We start from the raw sequence: 22267 nt of genomic DNA, 5'->3' as shown, positions 1-22267 counted from the left end.
CCTCGCTTTGATCAGTCGAACCGTGAATCTCTCATTCTTCCGGTTCCTTTTCCGATCCGATTTTCACAACCTTGAATATATATGTAATTTAATTTAATAATTAGAATTTGAAAAAAAAATTGTTTGGATGGATTTTTTTATTAAGTTCTAAACTCCAAACCACCCACTTTGTAAGTGTTTTTTTAAAATTTTAAAATGACAATAAAAATATCCTCAAACGCACAGCTTATTCCACTTCTGCTTCTGCTTCTGCTTCTGCTTCTGCCATAAAGAGCCTTTAGTTAATTTATAAAGCATAGATGCTTCACAACTAAGGCCGTTTCCGAAAGCCAATTCTTTGCAAACACCAATAGTTTAACACAATCATAGGCTTGATTTGAACCATTCCTATTGGGAAAACTAATAAAGCGAAATTGGGAATTTTAAAGCTCATAAACCAAACATGATCCAACTCATTTTTTTGAACAGGTCCATTAAAATCTTTATAATCCAACTCTTTAAAAACGCTGTTAAAATTTTGAAATAGTCATTATTTTTTGAATAGTATATTCATATTCATGATCATCCGATTCGGATTTGAACGAGCCCAGATCAAGCATTTGAATCATAATTAAAAATTTTGAGATGTAAGTTGGACGACTAAATATTAAATAATCTCCAAATCTCGCATGCTTGTAATCAAATTGAACAACTCGACAAGACAAATTTAAGGAGCCCAACATCACTTAACTTCGATATCATTCAGACACATAATACTGAAAGGATCGCATATGATTGATAGAATCAATATGGGTCTTCTAATGAAGCATTCCAAAATTTAGCTATATTTACAAAGCATTTTACTCTCAGAAGCTTTTAATATACCTCCACTTTCTATATGAAGGGAACCATTTGTTTGAGATTCAAGAGAGCCTAGATGCTTCAAGAATCCCAGAGCACCATCTAGCCACCACTCGATTATTACCATCAAACCATGATCATCTGATCATCACCATTGGACCACCACAATTCAATATCTATCATTGAACAACTGCCATCAAATCACTTGTAATAACCCCAAATTTAATTTTATTACATTTATGGAAATGCAGCTGAGTAAGCTTTGCGGTGCCAAGCTCTCGAGTTTTTGAGAAAATATGGTAATGTTGTGGCGTTGGGGTCTAGAGTGTTATGGCGTTGGGTCAAAAAATTTATTTCTTTAATAAAATACCAATTATCATTATTATTAAACCCTCACCACCCCATCTATTCCTCGCATTCCTTCCTTAGCTGGGTGAGAGAAGAGAGAGGAGAGAAGAGAAAGGAAGAGAGAGAGAGAGCGAGGACCATGCTTTCATTTTTCATCACTCTAGTTGAGAAAATTGTTTTGATCATGGTAAGTAATCATAACCCTACAATGTTTTCAATGATTTTTATATTTTACCTATTTTCTTCCTATCAAAAATTAATAAAATATAATATCACTTGTTTTAGTAATTTTACACCTTATAACTTTTGATATGTGATATATATGAACCCCTTAATATTTTCACTAAATTATATTGAATTTTCATTAAGTGATTTTGCTTATATGTTATTTTAATTGAAATGAGTAGAGAAATATTAAGTATAAAATAACCATGAGTCAAATGTACTGCATTTGGGCATGAAATATATAATGTGCACTAATTTACTATTCATATGGTCCAACATGCATTTTTAGCATATTACATGCATACCGATGAGTATGTTGAATAGGTTTACATGTTATGAACATTGCATATGATGTGTATTTAGTGTCTATTAGTTTGATATACATGATATAAAACGTGTAAGCAAGAAAGGATGGCTGAAAATGAATGACTAATTTAAGATGGTTGTAGAAATGTTATCTTGTATAGGAAGATAGGCATGTGGGCTTTCCTTTGAATGAGGTTTGTTGTGTAATGCTAAGTGATATGAAAAAAAAAAAAATTGTACAAGGAGATTTACTCATATGACATAATACGGTTAATGAGTATGAAATAACAACTTCTTACATGAAAGCCACCTAATTTATATTATGATATGTGATGAGATTGATTCATGGCAAGATGATTGATATGATTGAGTCTGATTCTTAAAGGATTGGCCCATAGTACTTGATACAAGAAAATATCACATGTAGCTAGATTTCCTATCCTGCTTATATATGTATGTGACATGCGTTTATATGATAAATTGCATAAGTGACATGATATAATGTTATATGAATATGATATAGGGTATGACTAATACAAGCATATGACAAGACTAATATGATTGATAAGATTAATATAAGGACATATGAAATATATAATATACATGTTGCAATGCATATAATAGAAAACATGATATGCATATATTGATACTTGATGTTGCACAACATGCATATAACATATGTACATTGGTTTGAGGTAACTCGTAGAAATGACAAAATGTAATGATCTTTTATATGGTTTCCGGTCACTAGATCTGAATTATATTGTTTTTAATAATTTCTATTACTCATATGAATAATACTACTTATATTGGTTATTACATGATCTTACAGTTACATGTTTATATTGATATAGATTGAATGGTTACATACATATTGCTTTTATTATCATGTATTGATTTCAATTGAAGGTTATGGTATCTTTTCTTGTTGAGCTATTAGCTCATTCTATAATTTTTGTATGTTTTAAGAAATGAGGCAGGATCTAATAAAGGAAGACCAGGTCTTACTGGTTTAGTTTTGATCTTTATATTTTGGCTTTTAATCTTTTGTAACAAGTAATAATGAGTGATAGAGTGATATTGTAGATTGAATTCCTAATTATTATTGCAATCTAGGAGCCCGATCTTATATTTTAATAATTACAAATATTAGTAAATGTTGATTTTATTTTTTCCACTTTATACATTATATATATTTTTCCAGTGTACTACTAACATTTCAAGTTCAACATACACAAAGCATTATCAAAGAATCAAAGCTCAAGAAAATATTGTGTTGGCCAGTTACTATTTATAAATAAGCCAACTTGACTCATTTACACCCCTAATTATAATTACTATTTTGTTAAATATAGTAATTTATTATATTACTTTTAACATTGAATTAAAACTTTGCTTGTGACAACTTTATTATTGCTATTTAAAGCAACTTTCTATTACAAAAATATATAGTTCAACAAAAAATTATATTGAAAAATTGTTTTAGAAAGCAATAAGAAATTTGTCACAAGTAAAACTTAAATGTTTAATAATGAATTCATTTGAAATTTTAGATTGGTTAAATACAACTTGCTGAGTTGTGTTAGCTCACAATTATTATGCCTTTTATTTTCAAGGTATGTGAAATTCTAAGTTGTGTTATCAAATGGTTTATGACAAAATTTTGGATCAAATTAAAAAAAAAAAGATCAATTAATATTCATCTTAAAATTTCACCTTTACATCTAATGCTTTAAACAAAAATCTCACAGCTAATTATAAATTTAACAACAACAACAATAACAAAAAACCTTTATCTCATTATGTAGAGTGGGCTACATGAATCATTTCTCTCCGTTGTTTCCTATTAAAAGTCAAATTCTCATCTAAATCTAATATAGAAAGATCATTTCTCAACTAAATCCCAGCTTCACAATCCACCACTAGATTTATTATTTTTAAAATTACATTTCATATATTCAATTTAGATCTACTCAAACGAAAGCCTTTAGACTCTAAGGTTGACCTCCATAATTCAAATTTAACATCAACTCCCTCTCTAGTCTTATGAACAAGAAGAATATCATCAACAAAAAGCATACACCAAGGTGCAACCTCTTGCAAATGTCTAGTGAGAACATCCATGACTAAAGCAAAAATGTATTGGTTTAAAACTGATCCTTAATATAAACCAACCGAAATAGAAAAATACTTGGTCAAACCATCTTATGTTTGGACACAAGTACCAGCTCCTACGTACACACCCTTAATAACTTGAACATAAGCATTATTAACCACTTTTTTATATAGAACTCTTCATAGCAATTCTCTTAGAACTTTATCATATGCTTTCTCTAAATAAAAAAATCATATGCAAATCCTTCTATTCTCTCTATACTTCTCCATCAAACCTCTCAATAAATATATAGCTTCCACAGTAGACCTACATAGCATAAATCCAAATTGATTTTAAGAAACATTAATGTCACATCACAACCTATGCTTTATAACTCTCTCCCATAACTTTAAAGTATGAAGCATTAACTTAATTTCTCTATAATTAGCAAAAATTTTGTGCATCACCTTTATTCTTAAAAATAGAAATCAACACACTCATTATCCACTCATTTGGCTCATTATAATTTAAAATATGCACAATAATTTTACTTTTAAAATATAAAATAAATAAAATACAAAAATATGTTAAAAATCAATACTAGCTCATATAATGTTCTTACATATTTGTTTCCTTACATAATCGAACAAAATTTTATTAAATTAACATATAAATAAATAAATTTGAATATTTACTCATTCATTTATGTCCATTAACAGATTTATTTTTTATTAACAAATAGATTGCTAAGAATAAATTTTCCTATAATAATTCAATAACAAACTAAATAAATATGATTAAGCATTTTCTTATTAATATTTAATTTTTGTCAAACTTAAATAACACCAAATGAATTAAAACTAACAAATAAATTTAAACAAAATTTTAAAACTTCAATCACATTCGAACTCAACTTGAACTCAATAAGAAAAATACTTGCATAACCTTGAGCAACATCATGCTTAATTCTCAATTTAGGAGCTTCACTATTTCAAGAAACACTGAAACAAATTCAAGCATATGATAAATCGAAAGATTTTAGTAATCCAGTGGAGTAAATTTTTCTAAATTTCAAGAAGACTTCGTTTGGGACAATTTTTACTATTTCTTAAAACAGTTTTTTAATACAAAAATTAAATTTTTTGTACTAGAAAATGGCTTTAAAAAACAGTAAAAATTTTGTAGTAGAAAGCCACTTTAAAAAATAGGAAAAAAACCCATCCCAAACGAAACATTAGACTTCATTTGAAACAGCTTTTGCTACGAGTTTTCAAAATTTTCTTAAAAAGCAATAAGAAAGCTATCTTAAATCAAGCCTAAACTTCATTCTTAATGCACATTGTTCCCAATTCTAATAATAAATATGAATACATATTAATTTCATTGTTATATTTCACAACTTAAAAGCTATAAAACGCTTAATATTGATATTAGAACTTGGAAACAAAATTTGTTGACCCTAAGCACATTGTTAAGATGATTCAATTTAAAATGAAGTACCTTTATGTACAATATCATAGGTAGATTTCTTGCCACTGTCCTGAATTTGATCCTTCCACAGACAAAAGCCAAATGACACATTTTACACGCTTCCCTGTATCACCTCAGCCTCTCCTTTCTAAGCTTCTCCAGCTCCTTCGCCTTCTGCCACTGCTCCAATGAGACGCTTCGTTCACCTAAGCTCGCCGACAACAGCTGCGCCATGATGAGAACTCTACAAGCAAGTAGTAGAAATATAACTGAGTATTCAATTGCAAGAGGGGATGGAAAATGAATTGCAGAAGGAACCCAAAGAAACCTCTCGAGGTCTTTGTATCCCAAGCTTCGATCTTCTCGCATGGCTGCAACTATTTCATCTTCCAGCATCTGAAACAAAGCAAATTTGTTTGATCTCTGACATGTTAATTTGTAAGGAAAAATTGCTGCTTTAAGGGTTATTTGTATCAAAATTTCATAGCATTTATATTTCAAAATTGCATAGCAAAGTCTGATGTAATGATAAAATTGTGTAAAATGCAAAATTCTTTTTCAACTAAAAAAACACTTAAAAGAATTTTAGCTACACGGTCAAAAGAAAGATGCAAGCTTTGTCCTGTACCTGTTGCACTTGAGGGCCATTCGAGTAGTGAAGAGACTTAACTGTGGCAAGATACCACCTCCAGGCTTGCAATTCTTCGGTGCTTGCTTTCTTTACACGAACAAATGATTCAGGACGAAAAGGAAGAATCATATCAGCTGGTAATATATTGGATTTCCCCTCAGAGAAGATCAGCATCTGGATGTCAGCAGCCATTTCTATCTTGTAATATTCGAAGTCATATTGTACCTGTAATGTAAATATCAATATAAGAACAGAGATAGTATTCTGGTTTAACTCTGTTGGGAAGCAACTCATTTCAGAAGTTCAGAACTAAGCCATCGAAAATAGGAAGATGTAACGCATGCAAGTTGTGATCGAGCATTTGCAACAGAAAATTTGACAAATAAAAAACTTTGCCATGTTTGAGCAAAGTAGATAGGAAGAGCAATGGAACCGAGGAGAAGAGTTGCCTGAAGGGAAACAGAAATAAACCCATTTCATCAAGAAAATTCTAGCAATGAAGAACCAGTCCGACAGTACCCTGTTGGAGACATTTGAAGAGTTATATCAGATGTTGGTATCAAGACTGACATGCATGATTTGAAGGATAGATATAGATGACTCCATTCATTGGTTGCATGCTATAGAACAGGTTCTTGAGTATAAGGAGGTAACTAAAAAATGTATTGCTAAATTGATGGTTCTCTATGATGCACGGGCACAAACATAGCGACACGGATACGATATGACACAGACACGGGACACGACAATTATTAAAAATATAGGACACGGGTTGGAGATGGTATTATAATTTTTATATTTTTAAAAATAATGTATAGAAATTGAATAAATATAATATTTAAAATTTTTAGAAATAAAAATTCAGACGTCGATGTTGAGATGACGTTAGTCATTGTTGTGAAACGAAAGTCAAGACATGTTAAGATGAAATGAAAATAAGAATATTCTATGAACGGGGTATTGAGGGCGGACGATTGTTTTGATTTGATGAAGAGGAAATAAGAGTTTTAGATTTTATATTTTAAATAAATAAAATTTTTAAATACAAAAAAAAATATTTTTAAATTTTTTTATAAAATATTTAAGACACGCTTGTCATACATGCATGTCCAACTTGCATTTAATATTTTTTTAATCAGAAACATTTTCAATGTGTCCGAAATGTGTCAAAGGCGTGTTGTGTCGGATATGTATCAAATATTGCATCCCTCTTTGATGAGAATATGTCCCTTATTTTGGAAAAATTTAAAGAAGCCATGAAATCAACAAGACAAAAGCAATATAATAACATGGCAAAATGAAGAAAGAAGAACAGGGAAAATATTAACCGAATCATTACAATCAAGCAATTTCTTAAATCTTCATAACATTCAGCAAAAAGAGTCAATTGTTAGACTGATCTATTAGAAAGGTCCAACCGATCCACACGGAACCAGCTCAGGCGGAAGATTTCCACCTCTCATGTACGCCGCTCGAACCCCCGGGTCCAAGGGAGTTGCTTAGGAAGGATTTTTGTGGGAGTTATGAGGAAAATTTGAATATAGGGCTGTTTATAGATTTTCTTTTTGATTGTATGCATTAAATAATTTATTTTCCTAGGATTATGACATCTTGAATTTAGCTGAATTTGAGATTTCTTAGTTTTTTTTGGGCTCTAGTGGCATCTAGAGATTTGAGAGAGATAGATCCTCCTCTCGAATAGACGATCAATTGTATCTTGCTATTTTTCTTCCGTTAGTTTTATTTTTGTAATAAAAACTACTTTTTTCTGGTTTTGAATGGAATTTGGAATAGTTTTCTCGCTATTTTTTCAGCAATTGATAGGATTTATTTGAAATCTTCAAGTGTTTCCTATCCAATTAGTATCAGAGCAATTTTTGGGTTGAAATAGAAGTCTTCCTCGTTGAATTTTGTTGTGTTCCGTATCTGATCATGTTGTTTTTTGCTGAATGGAGGCCATAATTCGTGTCAAACTTGCGGCTTTTGCTATTGGATGTTATATCCAAGTTCCATGCAAGAAGAAAGGTAGAAATATTGGAAGGAGAGATCAGACAATTGAAAACTAAAATTTTATATCTCCGCACTCAACTTTCAGATATCAAAAGTCAAATTTTAGTCATCAACGAGAAGATGGACAAAAATTTTTCCAGCCTGGGGAAGATGTTAAAGAAGATGCTCGAGGGCTAATCCAAAACGACGTCGTCAAAGGCAAGGGAGCCTCCGGCAACCCAGGAAGCGGGTAAAACTCTAATCCAATAAAGCAAATGGATGATCAGGAGGTGGAGACTCAAAAAAGAAAAGAGAGAATGCCTACCCTAGAGCCTGTTTTTATAGAGGAGCCAAATAGAGGGGGTATGGGGAGAAGCTTGAGGAGGTGGAGCATGAACAAATGGGTGCTGCATTTGAGAGGAGAGGGGCAAAATTTGAAATGGAAAAGGGATAATTATGACCAAAGGAGGGCTAGATTTGAAAGTAGAGGGATTTATTATAACCAAGGGGTGCTGAATTTGAAAGGAGACTGTGGGAATTTAATGAAAGGTGTGGGTATGAGCATAGAATGGATGATTGGGACACTTGGAGTGAACTGCCCCATTAGGAAATGAGAAATTATGGAGGGTACGGAGGCCATTCAAGGAAACTAAAGATGTCAATCTTTGAGGGGGAGGAAGCGCATGGGTGGATCTACAAGGTAGAAAGATATTCCGTTGTCAATGGATTGACGAAGGAGGAGAGATTGACGACAACGGGCTTATGTTTGGAAGGGAAGATTTTGTCTTGGTAATAGTGGAGGGACATGCGACGACCCATACGAAGTTGGAGAGAGTTCAAGGATTATTTAGTAGAATGTTTCCAAACTAGCAGGGGAGGAGTCTTCTACAAGCAATTCTTCACCTTGACACAGGATGGTTCAGTGACAGCGTATCAAGAGAGATTTGAGTACCTTACTAGTCGATTGGACCGCCTTCCTGAGAAAGTGCTAGAGGGAAATTTCATGAAGGGACTTACACCAGAGATTCGGGTAACGATTAAAGTAATGAGGCCTCATGACTTCGGGAAGGCTATGGGCTAGCACAATTGGTGGTGGATCAGAGGCACCTGGAGAGAGAGAGAGAGAGAGAGAGAGAGAGAGAGAGAGAGAGAGAGATGGGAGGTAGTAGCTCAGGAGACCCAAACAGGAGGACCACCACCTTTCTAGCACCCAAGGAGCCGACACTGGGTACTCTTTGGGAGACTTCGAAGAAGAAGACTATGGGAGAAAGACCTGGGAACAACTTAAAAAAGCTCACAGAAACATAATTGTAGGAGAAAAGGGCAAAGGGGCTCTATTTCAGATGTGATAAGAGATATATGCCAGGGCACACATGTAAGGATCAAACTCTTCAAGTTCTTACCGTTTGTGATGAAAAGAGATGAAAAGAGAATGGAGGAGGGTATCGTCTTTTCACCTTGCGGACAAGGTCATCTTTTCACCACATGGGACCGACTCAAGCGGAACAGAGGAAGATTTCTGCCTCTCCTGTACGCCGCTCGAACCACCGGGTCCGAGTCCAAGGGAGCTATTTAGGAAGATTTTTTTAGGGAGTTACGAGGGAAATTTGAATGTAGGAGCTATTTAGAGATTTCCTTTTGGATTGTATGCAATAAATAGTTTGCTTTCCAAGGGTTAAGACATATTGAATTTGGCTGAATTTGAAATCTCTTAAATTTTTTTGGGCTCTAGCAGCATCAAGAGATTTAGGATAGATAGATCCTCCTCTCAAAAAGAGGATCAATTGTATCTTACTATTTTTCTTCCGTTAGTGATTTCTACAATAAAAACTACTACTTTTTTAGAGTTTGGAAGAATTTTATGTGGTTTTTTTTTTTAAATTGATAGGATTTATTTGAAATCTTCAAGTATTTTTGATCATCAACCTTGGAGGAATATTCTGTTATCCAAATAGCTTATGATTAGGGGTGTCAATTTCGGGTCACGGGTCGAACCCGGAACTGATTAACCAAATCATTACAATCAAGACAATTTCTTGAATCTTCATAACATTCAGCAAAAAGAGTCAATTATTAGACCGATCTATTGGACCGGTCCAACCGATCCACACGGGACCAGCTCAGGCGGAAGATTTCAACCTCTCATGTACGCCGCTCAAACCCCCGTGTCCAAGGGAGTTGTTTAGGAATGATTTTTGTGGGAGTTATGAGGAAAATTTAAATATAGGGTTGTTTATAGATTTTCTTTTTGATTGTATGCATTAAATAATTTATTTTCCTAAGATTATGGCATCTTGAATTTAGTTGAATTTGAGATCTCTTAGGTTTTTTAGGCTCTAACGGCATCTAGAGATTTGAGAGAGATAGATCCTCATCTCGAATAGAGGATCAATTGTATCTTGCTATTTTTCTTCCGTTAGTTTTATTTTTGCAATAAAAACTACTTATTTTTTGTTTTGAATGGAGTTCAGAAGAGTTTTCTCGCTATTTTTTCCGCAATTGATAGGATTTATTTGAAATCTTCAAGTGTTTCTTATCCAATTGGTATCAGAGCAATTTTTTGGGTTGAATTAGAAGTCTTCCTCGTTGAATTTTGTTGTGTTTCGTATTCGATCGTGTTGTTTTTTGCTGAATGGAGGCCATAATTCGTGTCAAACTTGCGGCTCTTGCTATTGGAGGTTAAATCCAAGTTCCATGCAAGAAGAAAGTTAGAAATATTGGAATGAGAGATCGGACGATTGAAAGCTAAAATTTTAGATCTCCACACTCAACTTTTAGATATAAAAAGACAAATTTAAGCCATTAACGAGAAGACGGACAAAAAATTTTCCAGCCTGGGGGAGATGTTAAAGAAGATGCTCGAGGGCTAATCCAAAACGATGTTGTCAAAGGCAAGGGAAGCCTCCGGCAACCCAGGAAGCGAGGAAAACTCTAATCCAATAAAGCAAAGGGATAATCAGGAGGTGGAGACTCAAAAAAGAAAATAGAGAATGCCTACCTTAGAGCCTGTTTTTATAGAGAAGCCAAATAGAGGGTATGGGGAGAAGCTTGAGGAGGTGGAGCATGAACAAATGGGTGCTGCATTTGAGAGGAGGGGCAAAATTTGGAAGGAAAAGGGATAATTATGACCAAAGGAGGACTAGATTTGAAAGTAGAGAGATTTATTATAACCAAGGGGCTCTGAATTTGAAAGAGACTGTGAGAATTTGATGAAAGGTGTGGGTATGAGCATAGAATGGATGATTGGAACACTTGGGGTGAACTGCCCCATTAGGGAATGAGAAATTGAGGGTATGAAGGCCATTCAAGGAAACTGAAGATTTCAATCTTTGAGGGGGAGGAAGCGCATGGGTGGATCTACAAGGTAGAAAAATACTACGTTGTCAATGGGTTGGAGGAGGAGAGATTGACGACAGCGGGCTTATGTTTGGAAGGGAAGGTTTTGTCTTGGTACTAGTGGAGGGACATGCAACGACCCATACGGAGTTGGAGAGAGTTTAAGGATTATTAAGTAAAATGTTTCCAAACTAGCATGGTAGGAGACTTCTACAAGCAGTTCTTCGCCTTGACACAGGATGGTTCAGTGACGGAGTATCAAGAGAGATTTCACTAAAAAGTTAATATGCCATTCTTTAACGTATTATTTGTGTATTATATTAAAAATCACTTTTAAATTTTATTTTTACTTTACACAACTTTCGGATTTTGAGGCTTACGCCTCAAAACGCTTTAAGGCTTATGCCTCACCTCACGAACTAAAAACATTTCAATACTCAATTGCACAATTTTAAACCTCGTTAAAAATGGTTCCACCATGAATTCGCCTGCAAGATATGTCAGTTCTCTTCAACCATAAAAAGTAGCCATTAAGCCTCTAATCGAGGCAGTGCAGCCCGTAATACCCAAAATTTCAGGTAAAAATACCAAAAAAAAAAAAAAATCCTAAATTAACTTGAAAAAAGAAACTTCTAAGAAAACCATCAAAAAATTATTTCAGTGTGATCTGCACGTCAATTCAAAAATTTGATAAATATCACTACATGTTAATTTGGAAGTGTGTGAGTTATCACATTAATTTGATTTTTTGCATTTTTCCCGAAGTTAAAGTTCAACTACTAACACTAATATATTATAATTAACAGTACTAATATATTAACTAATAGTATTCCACTACAAACATGACTAAGGCTTATATTAACTAATATATTAAGCTAAATCGTATTCCACTCTCCACTATGGGAGGCATGCAGCGGCTGTGATCAATTTATTTATGAAAATTGTAATGATTTTGTCACTAGGATGAAGGGCTCTGTTTTGAAATGGTGCTGTCTTCTTTTGGTTACAAGCTATTCCCAAATTTGTATGCATGTAGTTGGTGATTCTTCCATTTAGAGGCTAACTAAGATTGAAGTATTTGTCTTTTATTTTGTGTTTCATGTTTCCTTAGCTGGTGGAAACTGCCATGGGAAGCTTCTTGGGCTTCATTCATGATGACATGAAATCCCCATTGTTCTTCAGCATTTCTTAGGCTAACTTTCTTTTTTCATGGATTTTAGAAAATGTAATATAAAGTAAACATTTGGATCATACAAGTCTGAAATGCTATTGCATATGAGAACCTAGAAAGTAGAGTTCTTTTTATGAAAATGCAACTTACCATCACTAAGCCATATTTCGCTCAAAACCTGTATTTTACATGTAAATCAGGCAGACAAAAGGATAAATGAAGTAATACCGTTTGCCACTCCATCAAATTCTTTAATAAACGTGCATTCTCAACACCAACAGAATTGAGCACCCCTGCCTGCAAATGAGTCTCATCAATAGTCAAGTGAGTACCTTCTGCTAACTGTAGCACTCCAGTCACCAACCTGATATGAAGTTCAAATTAATAGCAGATTAATAATAATTAAGATAAAAGTCCCAACAATATCAGCAACAGAGACGGGTGAGCACCTTCCCGACTGGTTATCTTTCCTAGGTTGAAGCACAGCGTTGTTGAGATACTCCACGGAGAGGGGAATTACTTTGGAAAAAGGAAAAAGTTCCATAATTATATCGTTAAGTTGATTTCCAAAAACTGATGCACTTTCTCTATTAAAACCAGTCAGGTTAAGTGACAGCTTCCCTACTGCAATCACATCCATTGTATGGCGTACCTACTCAAAGGATGAAATAATATATCAAAACAGGAGATAGGAAAAATTGTGGTGAATGTGTGAAAATAAACGTAAACAATCTCACTGAATGCAAATAAACAACGAAACCTAATAATTTTTCTGTTGTTATGCTGGTATGTGTTGGTAACAAATATCCAAAGGTTATTGCAGCAATTAATTAAAAATGGAAGATGAAGCAACACACACTTGATGTGAAACTAAGGCTTCGTTCTGTTCTTCCTCGCCTTTTGTAAAAGGTAGTTTTAGAAATATTGGATAAGGGAGTGAAATTTTTTAAAGAGAGCAAATATCAAAAAGCTTCTCAAAACAGTAGAAATTTGAAGTTCCCTAAAAACATTTCTATAGAAATGCCACATTCAAACAGCGACCAAAAAAATAACTTCGCCGTTTCTAAACAGAAAAGGTAAAAAAAAAAACGCCGAAACAAACAAGGCCTAAAGCAATTGCAAAAACTAGAGGGGAAAAAGGACTAATTGTTTAAGTATATACCAAGTATCCTTAAATTTCTCATGGTATCTTCAGTTTTAATGTTTAATAAAAATAAAATTAGCGAAGAACAACGAGAACTTCAGCTGTGGAAATGTCAAAGCACAACAAACTTTAAAGTTGCAACTGATGGGATATTTGTGTGTTTACTCTGTGGAAATGTCAGCTAAAAAATCGATTTAAGCGTGCATATTAAAATTGCTTGGGCAGGAAAGAAGATCCATAAATCACTCATCCAAGGAAACACCTCAAATCCGTGTATGGCAAAAGAAGGAAGCTTCGTATCACTCAAGTGTAGATTGACACTAATATAAATGAATTTAGTTTAATTGGTGTCCTGATATTTGCGAGTCATAATTTACTTTGTGATTTTTATCAATTCCATTATCTAGTTGTATGAGGATGCGCCGTCGACAGGCTTAAGTAACTATTTTGTCATTTACTTCTAATGCATTTTCAATAAGAATAAGTATCATAGAAAGGAATTTTTGTCTACATATAAGAGACCTACACAAGGCAAGCCACTCCATTGTTAGTCTTTGCTAATTTGATGCAGAATTAGTATGCAGCATGTTTAGCCAAAGAAAAAGGGAAGCAATCTCTCTCTCTCACTCACACACACACACAGCATACTACAAGGAAAAAAAAACATTCAGTTTCGTACCCTTGATAAGAGATGCAGCAATAAGAACTGTGCTGCTACTGTATCATTGCCAAGAAGTGCTGAAAGATGCACAAGCAATGATTCTCGGATATCGCTCATCACGTTAGGAAGTGGCTGTATGCACATTACTAAGAGAAATCAGAAACAAGACAAATATTTAACAGGAAATAAAATTTTGGATAGCAACTCTCAGCTGAAACTATACTCAAGGAGAAATAGAAATATCAACATTTACCTGCAGTGCAAGCGAACCAGAGAGAAAATCTTGAACAGCCAGCTTTCTGGATACTAAACAATGAAGACGTGGTACCTGGTTGAACATTATATATGACAGAATTTTAGCTGAAATAGAGATAGGAAGCAATGCTGACTGCTATATACACTTATTAGAAAGTTTGGCATAATATTATGGAATCCATCTACAATATACTAGTTTTCATATGTAAGAACAATGGAACCAAAAGATTGGTTTGATAAGAAGAAGAAGAATTAAACATCTAAAGTAGATCAAGACTGCAGCAAACCATGGAGTCCACACTCAGAACACAAGTAGAATAAATGGATTGCCTTCAACACCTCCCTACCTGGGGCAGTCCATTTGTTCCCCTACCACTGGCTTTTCCTTCATGTTGATCTGACAATGATGGCCCTACCCTTGCTCGTAATGGCCTCCTCCCAACCCCAACAGTGGCAAGAAGCACTGCCCTTTTTTTTTTGCTCCTTCTGATGAGTAGCCTCCATGGATCTTGGCGGAAGTTGTTCCCTCAACGATTGACATCAAGGTGATTACTACTAGTGGTGACCTCGTGGAGAGGCACAGCACATGAGCCTTGCTCCATTTCTAGTGCTTCTCAAGGTGTTGGCTTTACCCGCGCTTGAGCAAGTTCTTTATGCAGGTGATCCAAGAACAGACTTTGCCCTCTTGTAATCACCCATCTCTACAACTAACCGAGCTCCATTTTTCTTACTGAAAAATCAATGTTAACTTTATCTTGTTCTTTTCAAGATAAACCTGCTCTTATCATTCATCAGCTAACAATCAATAAACTTGATCAACCAAATCATTCTTTGATTGCTAAGTTTATGTATAGCTCCCCAACCTTAAGTCTATCAAAAGTTGCCAAGAGAATAACAATCTAAGTGGGAATTTTACTAACTCATTACTTAACTTGAGACATGTTCTCCTCAAACTCTCAATTATAAAAGATAATTCTGATTTGTTCATCAGCAAACCCATCCATATAGCAAATTTCCTATGAGAATGTTAAAAGGGTGGCAAAGTTTGACTTACCCACCATATCACCTGTTGTGCTGGTCTGGATAGAATTTCCCCAACTTTAAGGTACATCTCTTCAGCAAAAAGATATTGTTTTCCATGGGCTTGATTTTTGGCAACCCATTGCAGATTGATGTTCCAATAACATCATTGTCGTATTCCTTTATTACTATGGTGTTGGTGGAAATTGATATTTTTGAAGTTTTTTTAAGATATAATCGGAATTAACATGGAGAAAGTGGCTACTAGCAGAACAAGGTTTTTAAAGGGGTATCATTCAATTATAATCTTTATCATCTTTTAGACCACAACATTCTTCCTTGTAGAAAAGTAACTTAATCTTAAATATATTGGTACCTTTAGATGTTCAAGTGCAAGTTAATCTTAATGGATTTTCTCCTTAAATATACGTGCAAGTTGATCCACTCTTAAACTTTGCTCAAACAATAACAGAAACCACCATAAATCCATAGGATTCACAAACATGAATCACTCAATCTAGCCTAACCATTGGCTCGAATATCACTGATTAAGGAATATATATATAGAACCAAAGAGGAATCAAAGTAAAAGTTGATTCAAACACTTTAGTGGTCAAATACATATTCAACGCAAAAAACTGAAGCCTATTAATAAATGTCAATCATTCAATTACTCGGATTCCTTAACATTTACTCTCCCATCTACATGCAAATCAAAACAGCTTTTGGGTGGCCCAGCCAATGTATCTCCACATCAAATTTTAGCTAAGAGGATATTTTATCTAAATATAACTCTTTCCCTGACATTTTCCAAATAAAATCACTCTTTTTACACTTATTATATGGAAACACCAAAATCAGTGTTCCTTGATATAGCTCAATGCAGTGTAATGTGAATCCATTTTTCACTTTGCATTAGCATAATATGCACTGATATAACAAAAACAAAGGAAAAAAAAAAGTTATCAAAATGAGATTTATGCTCACTGTTGACCACAACACATCAAAATAAAGACAAGGAAATATAAAAATTTCCATGTGTAGTTTTTGAATCAATAAGAGAATAGAAACTAATCCATTTCAACAAACAAAAAGCTAAAACTGAAGCACAAAAGACCGACCTTATTCGGAGGGAGCTGATTTGACACATCTTCCATGAGGTCAAATGAAGAATCATCAGTGCTACTCATATGAACAAGTTCGGGATCAAACGTGTAAATGCCTATAAACTCGAACACATCATTCAATTTCAAATGACTCTCCGGCAAGTCATATGCCTGCACAAATGCAATTCTAGGTAATAATCAAATGAAATTAGTAATAATCTAATGAAATCAAAGGTAGAAGTTGTAACTTGAACACCTCAATCAAAATGACTCTAGTCTATAGCATGTTATAAGATGGTACAAATGAAATCATAGCTAATTATTTCATGGAAGTGACAGAATCAGAGTCAAACGGTTAGGTTATACAGGGAGGAAACTCAAATAAAATGAAGTAAATATGACTCACCTTAACTAAACATGAAAAGGAACTTTCTCCAAGATTGTTCCTGTTCTCGAGCATACCACCCTGCAAAACTGCTTCTCCCACTAATGACTGGCATGACTGAAAAATATGTTCATCCTCCCTCTGCAGAAAAGTTATTACGAGTTATCAATTTTTTGGTGACTTGGTTCCTAAAGAAAAGAGTTACAACTCATGCCTGCATATGGTTACAAATAATAAATCATAATTGACCAATGAAGTCAGCCATTGAAACCAAATTTCATTAAACCCAAGAACGAAATAATCATAGCAGTAACTGTGAAACGCAATTTATAACAGCTCAAACAATGAAGACTAATCCAAATTTACGTGGAAAATTATAAAAAAAAACTGCATGATTGCCAGACACAAAAAACATCACAGATCACAAGATGGAAATACTAAGATATTTGCCTTTTATCCTAAAACTGAACAAAATGCTAAAAAGGTTTAGCTTTTCCATGGCTACATTAATAATTTTGATGAAGCAACTACCTGCTTCTTGGAGCATGAAGAGTCCATCTCATCCAGTACCTGCCATATATTGTACTTGTTAAAGTAGAAACCAAAAAACCAGAAGTAGATATCTGAAAGGGTAGAGAATCACATTCAGTTCCATGGCATCATGGCTTGCATCTCTCATACGTTTTTCCCCATGTTGGGAAGCATCATCTTTATCATAGCTGTTAAGAACAACCTGAGGTGCAGCATCCAAAATCCATGAATTTTGTCCTGGAACCTAGGAGCAAGTTGCAAAACAAATATTAATTAATTAATTTTTCATTAGTGTTATCCATTAAGTTGTTATACAAACTCAACAAAAAACCAACAACTAAAATTTTTGGAAACTGAAGAATTAACTTAAGATCAATAAGGGAGATAGATTTAGAGATAAACAGAGGAGAGAAATTTTAAAAGTATACATATAATTTTTATTTTCTATGATAAATTTAGCTCACCTCTAAAAGTTTTTGGAGGGCTCTTCTAGACTAATAAAGCAGTCCCGACAATGTGACCAAAATACCGTTAGTTTTAGACTATACCGTGTTTTTTTTTAGGAGAAATGCAACCATGCATTAAAAGAGGAAAAAACAGTAAAAAGATTACAACCTAGGTAAAATCATCTAGCCAATTGAAATCTTCCTTCAAAATGAACAAGAATAAAGGATGAATTTCAATACTAGACTATACCGTGTTAGTGCACGGCAACAATATTATTATCGGTTACTCTACTGATTATTCACTTTAAAAAACACACAAAATTAAGACAGCAGCACATTCAGGATATTTTTTATCCAAAACAACTTTAAACAATTATTCTTATTAAGAATATGGAAAAACATTCTTTAAAGGGAAAATTTGCACCTTGTAGAGAAAGTTCTCAAGTTAAAAGTTTTTTTTTTTTAATGTATGCCTTGTTGGACGAATATTTTGTTATTATGCATCGGGTGAGTTCAGAAAAAATTTTTAAGGCATTCAATTATGCAGGATCGAGTAACCAACCTACTTCATCAATCATCATTCTTTTTAATAGCTATGTTTTTTTAGTTTTAGGCTGATAAATTTTGTATTATTTTTGATATTTTTTTATTTTAGAATTCAGCCATTACTAAAACAGCAAAATCTTTAAAAAAACAAGTTAAAAAATTTGCCATAAAAAATTTACACATAAAATGAAATTAAAAAAATAATTGGTCACCACTCAATGTGCAATTTTAATTTTCTTGCCACATAATGAGACACCAAAACAAAGATAACATCAATAAACCATGAGTCACTAAAGATACATCTACAATATTTCTTCTAGTCTAAGGCACGATACACTACAGTATGCTCGACATTTTGAACTTATACAACTTTCACATACAGTACTAATATATGTTTGCTTGCCTCTGCTAAAATTATTTTGCATATCTCATCATCAATAGTAAGTCTTTTATCTTATGAAAAAAGGGCTTCTTAACTTCAAGCCTATTTAAGAAAATTTTCTTATAGTTTGATGAAGGTTGAGTTTCCCATCCCACTTTTTCTTGCTAGAATTTTTTAGCTATATAAAAAATTGCTAGTAAGATTAGGAAGCCCTTAACAATGGAAAACAATAATTGATTAATTGAAAATCTTGATATATCATATTTTAGCCCTCAAACTACTCAACACTTAGGGACTTCTAATATAGTGTCTGCAAAACTTGTACAAGGATGATGTAAAATCCTAGACACCCTCAATTCTCCTTGAAAACAACAACATCAATCAAACTTCTTTTTCATTCATTTAAGCAAATTTATTATTTCAAATGTAAAATATTATATTTTAAAATAATTAAAAAGTATACATTATTCATTACACTTCAATAAACATGTAGTTTCCCATTGAACATAGAATGTATCATATACTGCATACAAATTTATTAGTATAGTTACAAGTGGGATAAAGCCGTAAAGGCATAGAATGTATGCATGTACCTAATAACATTGTTTGCATATTAAGAAAGAGCTTACATGTCACTGGTATTTAGTTCTTAACGTACTTATTTTCCTTTATTTGGATGAAATGGTATGCCTATTTTGAAGAGCACAACTACGACTATTGTCAAATGTATCTTGTGCTTCTTTTCCTTGTCATCATTAGCGCAAAAAACTAACTTTTATATCTTATGCTTATATTATAATTTCAGAAACTTGATATTCATAGCCAAATGAAATGATGTTTCTAGCTGAAACTGAAATTGGAACTGCTGAAACAGAAAATTTCCTATGAGACACAAAACCATAACCACAAAACTAAAAGAACAGGAATATTCAGAGGATAATTCGGCAGGTTTTCAGCAAGAGAATAAAGATCGCATAATACGTACAGGAACACAAACAAAAAGCCGGCGCTCCCACAGAAAAGATTGGCATGATGAAGGAATCGGGCGGCAGGCTACATCAGTAAACTTGTTCGTCCTCCAAGTTGAACCATCCTTTATAGAATAGCATATTTTTTAGTAGAAATAAATTGCTATCCAAAAAGAAAAGTTGAAATTTTGAAAATAAGGATCATGCCTTGAAAGCCCCGATGTAGAGTTCGTTCCCGAGCATATCTTGCACCATCCCCCTGAAGCGTACCAGAGTGTTGGGCTTAATCCAAGGAAGACTCGATTTATTAAGAATCGGAACCTGGCTCGATTTCACAAAAACGAAAACGAATTATTCGAGCAGCAAAAAGGCAGACGAAAAGGTTCCAGCTTTCATCTAAAACTAATACCTTGCAAATATCAATTGAATCAAACAAAAATAAGGTTCGAATTCAGTTTGCGACAAACAATTGTAGATACCTATCAGGCAAATAGATGAAAAACAAATAAAGATTTTCAAACAATTAGCGATAAATTTAGGTTTTAATAGTACCTTTGAAAGGCCGTCTTCTTCAAAAAGGAACATGCGGAAAAGATCAACCGCGCCCCAATCCTTGCCACATAGGGCCGCAACGGAATCGGCGTCCTGCGACGCCGCCACCGCCTTCTCGAACGTCAGCCGCACTGCACCATGCGGGTTCGCGACGCAGTCGTAGGGCAGCCCAACCATCCTCTCTCTCTCTCTCTCTCTCTCTCTCTCTCTCTCTCTCTCTCTCTCTCTCTCTCTCCCGCTCCTGCTCGTTCTGTTATGGCAGCGGGAGAGGTAAATTAGCGCTGTTCCCGCCAAAAATATAAAGCCATGTGGTGGGAGGAATGCTTTTCCCGCCAAAAAAACAGGGGGTGAGAGCTACTGCTGCCATCTGCGGAACGGTCCATCGCGAAAAGAAAAGTTTACATTCATTGTAGTGGTTAGCGGCAAATTATTGCATCCAGGCCGGGAATTTTTATTGCCTCAGGTTATCTGATTAGAGATACATCAGTTAGCCTATAATATATCGTCACGTGCTCTTTCTTTTTACCCCGCGGCCCGACGACCCAACCCGAAACAAATATGCGCGGTATTTGCTCGATATTGCTAGGTACTACTCGGTATACTCGGTATTTGCTCCCTATTTGCTCGGCACTTGCTCAGAAAAGGAAGAAATGGCAGCCACCCTCAACCCTTCTTCCTCCAAGCTCTGTCCGTCTCTTCTCCCTCCCATCAACCAAGCTTCACGTAAACCACTGTAATGCTTTGCTTCGTCTTCCAGCACCCGTCCATCTTCTCATCCCGCCTCTTCAGTGCTCCGTTCAAATCCACGCAGCCACCGCCTCCAATTCCTCACAATCTGTCAACAACACCTCCAGCCTTCCCTTCGTCAGCCAGCCCATACGCCAAACACCTCTGTCCGACCCTGCCTCACGCAAACCAGAAGCCTTTCGCCATCTCTACTTCACACAAATCCCAATCGATAGTCGTTCCTCCTGTTCGCAAGCTGGGATCCATCCGACAATCATCATTGTGAAGGTTTATCTGCTCAATAGACTTCAGCCATTAGAAGATCGGCTCAGACTCTTTCACCCATACCTTCAACCGAGCAAACATCAGACTTCCTTCTAGAGCCGAAATCTTTCACGCCTCTGTTTCTTCCTCACGACCATGACCCAAACAAAAACTACAGCTCACGCCTTCACCCGTCCCTTTCCTTTTAAGCTTTGCTTCACAAAGTTGCTTACCGAGCCTCCTATTCATACCCAGCCGAAATCCTTTGCACGTGAAATTCTGTCAGAAATTCCTGCTTGTCATTTTTTTTCTCATTCACGTGAACCAAAAAAATATTCAACAAGCCATTTCCTATAATCAAATATTGCTCAGCCCACTCCAAATCCTCCCAGACAGCACGCTCAAAATATCCAGCAGCTCATTTCCTAAATTTCAGCCCACTCTAACCCTTTCCAGCCCACTAAGCCTCAATCAACCTCTCAAACAGCCCAAAACTTCAGCCCACAATCGTAAGTGGCTCACTTCAGAACTCCACTCCTCCATTAGACCAGCCCAAATCCCACACATCTTTCTATACTTTTGAGTAAGTTCTTTGCTTCATCTCATTCAGCTATTTTTGTGACTTTGTCATTAGTTTGAGTGCATTGATTACTTATTGTGGCTAATTTTCCCACTATCCATAATAGTTAATGCCACCAATTATTATGATTGTTGTCGATTTTATATGTATATATGCGTGCGTGTTCACTTATTTAAATATATGCATATAATTTAAAAAAATAGAAAAAAAAAAAGAGATTTTAAAAAAAATGAAAAGAAAAAAAACGAAAGGGAAAATGAAAAGAGAATATATATATATATATATATATA

At 34.6% G+C, this 22267-nt stretch overlaps 1 protein-coding gene across 1 annotated transcript; it reads right to left on the bottom strand.

Annotated features, from left to right (window-relative positions):
• Window positions 1–5205: 5205 nt before the first annotated feature.
• On the bottom strand, window positions 5206–20809 carry LOC110112919 (mini-chromosome maintenance complex-binding protein). Its single transcript, XM_020845300.2, has 14 exons — window positions 20408–20809; window positions 20063–20176; window positions 19873–19980; window positions 17626–17757; window positions 17514–17552; window positions 17004–17123; window positions 16613–16768; window positions 14470–14544; window positions 14235–14348; window positions 12861–13063; window positions 12640–12775; window positions 5913–6140; window positions 5613–5680; window positions 5206–5528 (listed from the first exon to the last, which is right to left on the bottom strand). The coding sequence occupies exons 1-14, from the start codon at window positions 20582–20584 to the stop codon at window positions 5414–5416; spliced, it is 1785 nt and encodes a 594-aa protein (XP_020700959.1). The 5' UTR covers window positions 20585–20809; the 3' UTR covers window positions 5206–5413.
• Window positions 20810–22267: the final 1458 nt, after the last annotated feature.

The sequence above is a fragment of the Dendrobium catenatum genome, unplaced genomic scaffold (genome assembly GCF_001605985.2).
Source record: "Dendrobium catenatum unplaced genomic scaffold, ASM160598v2 original_scaffold_61322, whole genome shotgun sequence".
NCBI classification, from domain to species: Eukaryota; Viridiplantae; Streptophyta; class Magnoliopsida; order Asparagales; family Orchidaceae; genus Dendrobium; species Dendrobium catenatum.
This window is presented reverse-complemented; position numbering and strand designations above follow the sequence as displayed.